Below are 6000 nucleotides of genomic sequence, written 5' to 3'. Positions count from 1 at the left end.
ATTTCATAACAAACCTCAGTGGAATCTGTGCTGGGAGGGTTGTGAAGTTAATACAGTACTTCATCATCTCTATGCTTTTGGTGTCACCACCAAGTTCACGGAGGAGTTGTGCACATTTCAACACCATCAAAAGCAGCATTTGGAAGGAAAAGCAGCAAGTTCCTCAGGGTTTCCATAGCTCTGAACTACACAAAAATAGGTGCTATGGGGGCTTCTTGCCAAATTCTACTTGAAACAAACTTCATCTACGGCAAAATTCCTCATTCAACCACCACGCCACCAAAAAGTGCTTTTCAAGACCGACATGAATTGCACTGCACATGTAAAAAATGGCATTAACCTTTAGTGTTTTAAGTGAGATTTTTTAGATAAACTTTATCCATTACAAGTTACATGGCTAAAGTTATCAAATATAATAAAATTTCTACTGGAGAATATATTCTGAACTTACAATCTTAGGAGCTTACAGAAGTTCCGAAGTATGGCCACATCAACCAACATGCAAGAAATTCCCAGGTTTACATACTGAGAAATAGATAACAGTGCTTTTAAAAACGATTTAAATCAGAACTGCCAAGGCTGTTTTCACTGGATTTAAATGACTGAGGAGCAACCCTTTTAAAAACAAGGCAGGGGAAAAAAAAGGTGGGTTTTCATCTGCAGCCATGTTTTGAGTTAAGAATAAATGGTAACAAGATAGTCCATGTCACAGCAAGGAGGAGTTCTGACAATATGGAATTCTCAATCATGTCCGAGTTGTCCAATTTCACACCATTTTGTTTAGTTATATGCTGACTGGAATAAAAATCCCTCTATTTTAGCTCACTTCTCTGAATAAATATTCTCATGTATGCTGACTCTAGTAACTATTAGGAGGGAAAAAAAAAAGAGGGGGGGGGAAACCCCCACCCAAACCAAACCAAACTTTTTTCAGGAAACAAGTCATTCCACTCGGGGGAAAAAATAAAATAGCTTCTCTTCCAGTTTGTTCTGTTTAGATTTTATTTTAGGGGCACAGCAGGAACTAAAAGAGTCGTAAAATAATAGATATGGTTTTTGCTTAGGACTTGCTGTGGAGATTGTGCAAACAACAAAAACCCAAAGGGGAAAAAAAAAAAACCCAAAACCAAACCAAACAAACAAAAAAAACCCAAAACCAGAACAACAACAAAACAACCTCACAACCTGACCTGGGCACTGCTTGAGATCTCACGTAAAAAGGCCCTTGACAGAAATGTGTCAGAGGGTCTAAAAGGTGATGTAGAAGACCACGTTCTACTGCAAAAGAATCTGGGAAGAGTTCTCCATCCAACGTGTGCTTTAAGTGCCCTTACTGAACAACTTCTCGGCAGGGGTTCAGCCCTTCTCCTCACCCAGCCTTTTACACCACCACATGCAGGACGTTTACAGACAGATTTACAATCAGAAAGAAAAAACTGGGGGTGTTTTGTGGGTTTTTCCCTCCGTCTCGCTATTAAAATTAGCTGTGTTTTGTTTCTCTTTATTTGTCTGGGTACAAACGGTAGTCCAGCCTCTTTCGCTCTCCTCAGGCAGCAGATGAGCTGCTCAGCTCTCTCCGTGCTGGTTACACGAGTCCTTCACAGCACATGTCCCACTCCCATCGCACCATTCCACAACGAGCTACTGGAGCACAATGCTAACTCTGGGTCAGGTGCTCTGCGACGCTCATGTTCTTCTCCACTTCTTCACCGTCATTCATCATCGTCATCCTCGTCTTCCTCTCCATCAGAAAGGGACGTACAAGGACGGATCTGCCGGTAGCGATCAAGCCACTTCTCCACCATCTGGGTGACCAGCGGGTGGTTGCGCCGGCGAGAGCTTTTCTGCATGGCGACTAGAACCCCTCCTTCTGTCACACAGCAGTCCAGCCACTCCCGCAGCAGCTTCTCCTGCTGCTCCTCATTGCCTATCTTTGGGAGAGAGAGAAAACGCATTGAGAAGGAGTCCCGAGACATAACCAGCAGGTTTCAACAAGCCACCCATGATACTCTAAGACACCTAGGCTCAGGGGAGTAACAGATCCTTTGGAGCTAGCATACAGCTTCACCCCAGCTGGGACTCTCCAAGAGTCAAGATGAATTAGGCTCCATGTTCAGCTCTCTTCTCTCAGGTGGCCAGCGCCAGAACGAGAGGACACAGCCTCAGGCTGCACCAGGGGAAATTTAGGCTGGAGGTGAGGAGAAAGTTCTTCACTGAGAGAGTCATTGGACACTGGAATGGGCTGCCCGGGGAGGTGGAATCGCCGTCCCTGGAGCTGTTCAAGGCAAGATTGGATGTGGCACTTGGTGCCATGGTCTAGCCTTGAGCTCTGTGGTGAAGGGTTGGACTTGATGATCTGTGAGGTCTCTTCCAACCCTGATGATACTGTGATATTCTCCAGCTAATGTTCCCTTCTAACTTTTCCCAACTTATATTTCCAAAATAGTCATCCCAGACTTGTCAAGGGAAGGGATTCTGCCCCTCTACTCAGCTCTAGGGAGACCCTACCTGAAGTACTGTGTCCAGTCTGGAGCCCTCAACACAAAAAGGACACAACTGTTACAGCAGGTCCAGAGGAGTGCCACAGAAATGATGCCACAGGAGCACCTCTCCTGTGAAGACAGGCTGAGAGAGCTGGGATTATTCAACCAGGAGAAAGGAAGATTTCAGGAAGACCTTAAAGCAGCCTTCCAGTACTTGAAAGGGGCTGCAGAGGAGCTGGAGAGGAATTTGTTATAAAGGCATGGAGTGACAGGATAAGGGGCAATGGATTCAAACTGGAAGAAGCTGGATTTAGATTATATATTATGAGGAAATTCTTCTCTATAAGGGTGATAAGGCACTGGAACAGGTTGCCCAGAGAAGCTGCAGAGTATCCAAGCCTGGAAGGGCCTTGAGTAACCTGGTCTAGGAGGTGGTTTCCCTGCCCATGGGAGGGGGTTGGAACTAGATGACCTTTAAGGTCCCTTCTGTGATTCTCCTGGCTAACATTGATGTTGCATCCCTTAAAGCAGGGTGTATTTTTCAGTCTCACATTTGGGTCGGAATCATTCTTTCTGGCTCCTGCTCAAGGTATACTTGCAGTCACCTGCACAGTGAAGCTCCACTCCATTTACAGAGCTATAAATGACCATTACATTGGTCATACATTGGAGGAGGAACATCTTTCAGCATCACCCCCAATGGTGGGGAAAGGAGCAGCATTAATCAAACAGATCACCAGATGCCCTGTAGTTCTTGGGACCTGCAGGAACACACAGAGGCTACAGAAACTGCTGAGGCCCCAGACAGAGGGTACCAGCCAGGCAGCTGCTGCTTACCTCTTGAGCAGAAAGGAAGTGAATGTGCAGTAGTTTCCTCTCGCTGTCCACCAGCGGCAGGAAGGTAACGGTAACATCATCGTCAGTGTTCAAGTTAGCACCAGCACCTCGATTGCCATAACCATCATTCTCCATGGCAACCAGAGCGGAGAAATGGCCCCTGGTGTAGCCCAGAGCAATGGGACTTTTCCAACAAAAGCTCTGTTCCCATAACAAAGGCAAATACACACCTAGGAGGAATTAATGCAAGGGTCAGACTCAGAACCGCAGAGACCAACAAAGAGTTGAAACAAAGCTTCTGCTTTTGGCTAAATATGGCAACAGCAGTGCACTGACCAGCACCAGGGGAGGAACAACCTCCTGCACCAGGACAGGTGAAGGGTTGACCTGCTGAGAAGAATCTCCACAGAGGAGGACTTGGGAATGCTGGTGGACAGTAAGTTCACCATGATCGAGCAGTGTGCTCTTGTGGCTAAGAAGGCAAATGGTCTCATGTGGTGTGTTTAGAAAAGTGTAGCCAGCGAGTCAAGGAAGGTTCTCCTGCCCCTCTGCTCTACCCTAGTAAGGTCACATCTTCAAAATTAGGGGGCCAGACTGTTTTCAGCGGTGCCCAGTGACAGAGCAAAGAGTCCATGGACACAAACCGGAACCCAGGAGGATCCATCTGAAGGTGAATAGACAGGTGAGACTCTGCTTTAGCAGTGGGGTTAGACTAGATGATCTTCAGAGATCCTTTCTGGGACTTAAAGCCTATTTGTTTCGACCTAAAGTAGGTCACCCTTTTCATTACAGGCAATTATTAATGGGTTAACAGGAGATCAGTCAAGTATCTCTGCAGCTCTACAAGTTCAGACATAAAAGCCATTACAATTACAGCCATGCTACCACTGCCCTAAAAATCTAGCAATGAACAAAAACACAGTTGGAAAAAAGCAGCCCTTTATGCTTGGTAACTCTTCTTAAACATAAAACAACCTACAAAGAAGGAAAAAAAACCCCACAAATCTGATTCTGCAGCACAGAAATAAAAGCTGCAGTCAGATGTCTATTTTTTACCAGAACAAAAACTCCACCATCTGCTTACAAAACTTATTCTTAGCAGAACTTAACTGCAGTAAGTATTATTCAGGATCTATGTGGCAAATCCCAGGGCCTCCTCGTAAGCACTGGATGAAGAGATTAAATCAACTCACATCAATTATACATATCTAGTGTGTGTCCCCCCCCCAAAAAAAAATCAAAATGCAGAGGAATTGACACTGTTTTACAACAAATTACTTAAGTCACAGGTTCTGCAAGAAGCTGCAGTTCTGCTCCCCACCATTTTCAGCAATAAAGCCAGTGATTTGCTTGAGGTGCATGAAGTTTCTAAACAAACCCAGAAACTTCTTTCTTCTAGGAACATAAATAATTCTTGGTGTGTACTGCTGCAAGACGACTTCAGCAAAAGCTATGCCTTACCTTGTGACAGCTTAAAAATAGCCAAGCGTAAACTTAAGAGCACATGTAGCATAGCAACCTTTCATAGTACAGCTGCTGCCAGCATGCTAGGAACAGACGCTGCAGAAAAACAAGGCACTTCACTTCTCCAACAGCCATGGAGATGGAAGAGCAATGCTGAAATGGAAATCGAAGCCAGGGCTGGCTTTTGGGGGTTTACTGAAGTTCAGAAGTCATCTTTTTTTGCTATAACAAAAATTAGTGGGGGCTACCAGTAGATATTTGTCAATTTATTATCATAGGATCATAGAATGTTAGGGGATAGAAGGGATCTTTAGAGATCAAGAATCCCCCTGCCAAGGCAGGGTTACCTAAAGCAGGCCACACAGGAACACATCCAGGCAGGTTTTGGAAGTTTCCAGAGAAGAGGACTCCACAACCTCTCTGGGCCACTTGTTCCAGGGCTCTGCCACCCTCACAGTAAAGAAGTTTCTCCTCCTGTTGAGGTGGAACCTTGGGTGTTCCAGCTTATAGCTGTCATTCTTGGTCTGACTTCTGAGCACCACCAAAAAGAGAGACTGGCACCTTCATCTTGACACCCTTTAGGTATTTACAGACATTAATAAGATCTGCTCTCAGCCTTCTCCAGAATAAACATCCCCAGTTCTCTCAGTCTTTCCTCATAGGAGGGATCTTCAAGTCCCTAAAGCAACCAAGAAATACCTAAAAGTCTATTTCTGCTAAATCTTTCTACTTCCTTTAAATTAGAATTCACACATGCAACATCTAGATCTAAGGACTAATCTATTTATTGCCTTCGTAGCACTCCCTTCCTCCCATCCCCACCACAATGAAGTCTCACTAACTCAACACCAAGCACAAAGGATGCAGAAGGGGTAAGTAACTACAACATTTCAAGCCTTTCCCTTATGGTAAAGAACTAGAGGTCTGGTCAGAATTTATAGCTGCAGTGCAAATGACATGCCAACAGTCAATGTCATGAAGACAGTCTCTGGAAATTCACACCAAGAAGTAACTTCATGAACTTTTCCTCCAAGTTTCAGTCTGGACTGAAAGCTGAAAACTTACTTGCCTTGGGTGCTTCATTTAAATATGATGGATATAGACAGCACCATGTTGGTTAGATCACTGAAGCCTTTCAGAAATGAAAGCATCAGCACCCTCAAGATGCCTACTTCACCCTTCTCTTCCACCAGCTGAGATCAGAGTGAGGTATTCT

At 44.8% G+C, this 6000-nt stretch overlaps 1 protein-coding gene across 1 annotated transcript in view; it reads right to left on the bottom strand.

Annotated features, from left to right (window-relative positions):
* Positions 1-984: 984 nt before the first annotated feature.
* ZRANB1 (zinc finger RANBP2-type containing 1) overlaps positions 985-6000 on the bottom strand; it is a 52537-nt gene continuing 47521 nt past the window's right edge. Inside the window, exons 10-11 of the mRNA XM_064145290.1 lie at positions 3321-3550; positions 985-1931 (exon numbers count right to left, since the gene is read on the bottom strand). Of these exons, the coding sequence (XP_064001360.1) occupies positions 1713-1931; positions 3321-3550 (449 nt within the window). The 3' untranslated portion in view covers positions 985-1712. The remainder of the gene's footprint in view (positions 1932-3320; positions 3551-6000) is intronic.

This window comes from Pogoniulus pusillus, chromosome 6 (genome assembly GCF_015220805.1).
Source record: "Pogoniulus pusillus isolate bPogPus1 chromosome 6, bPogPus1.pri, whole genome shotgun sequence".
Taxonomy (NCBI): domain Eukaryota; kingdom Metazoa; phylum Chordata; class Aves; order Piciformes; family Lybiidae; genus Pogoniulus; species Pogoniulus pusillus.
Note: the sequence above shows the minus strand (reverse complement) of the source record. Positions and strands in the feature narration are given on the sequence as shown.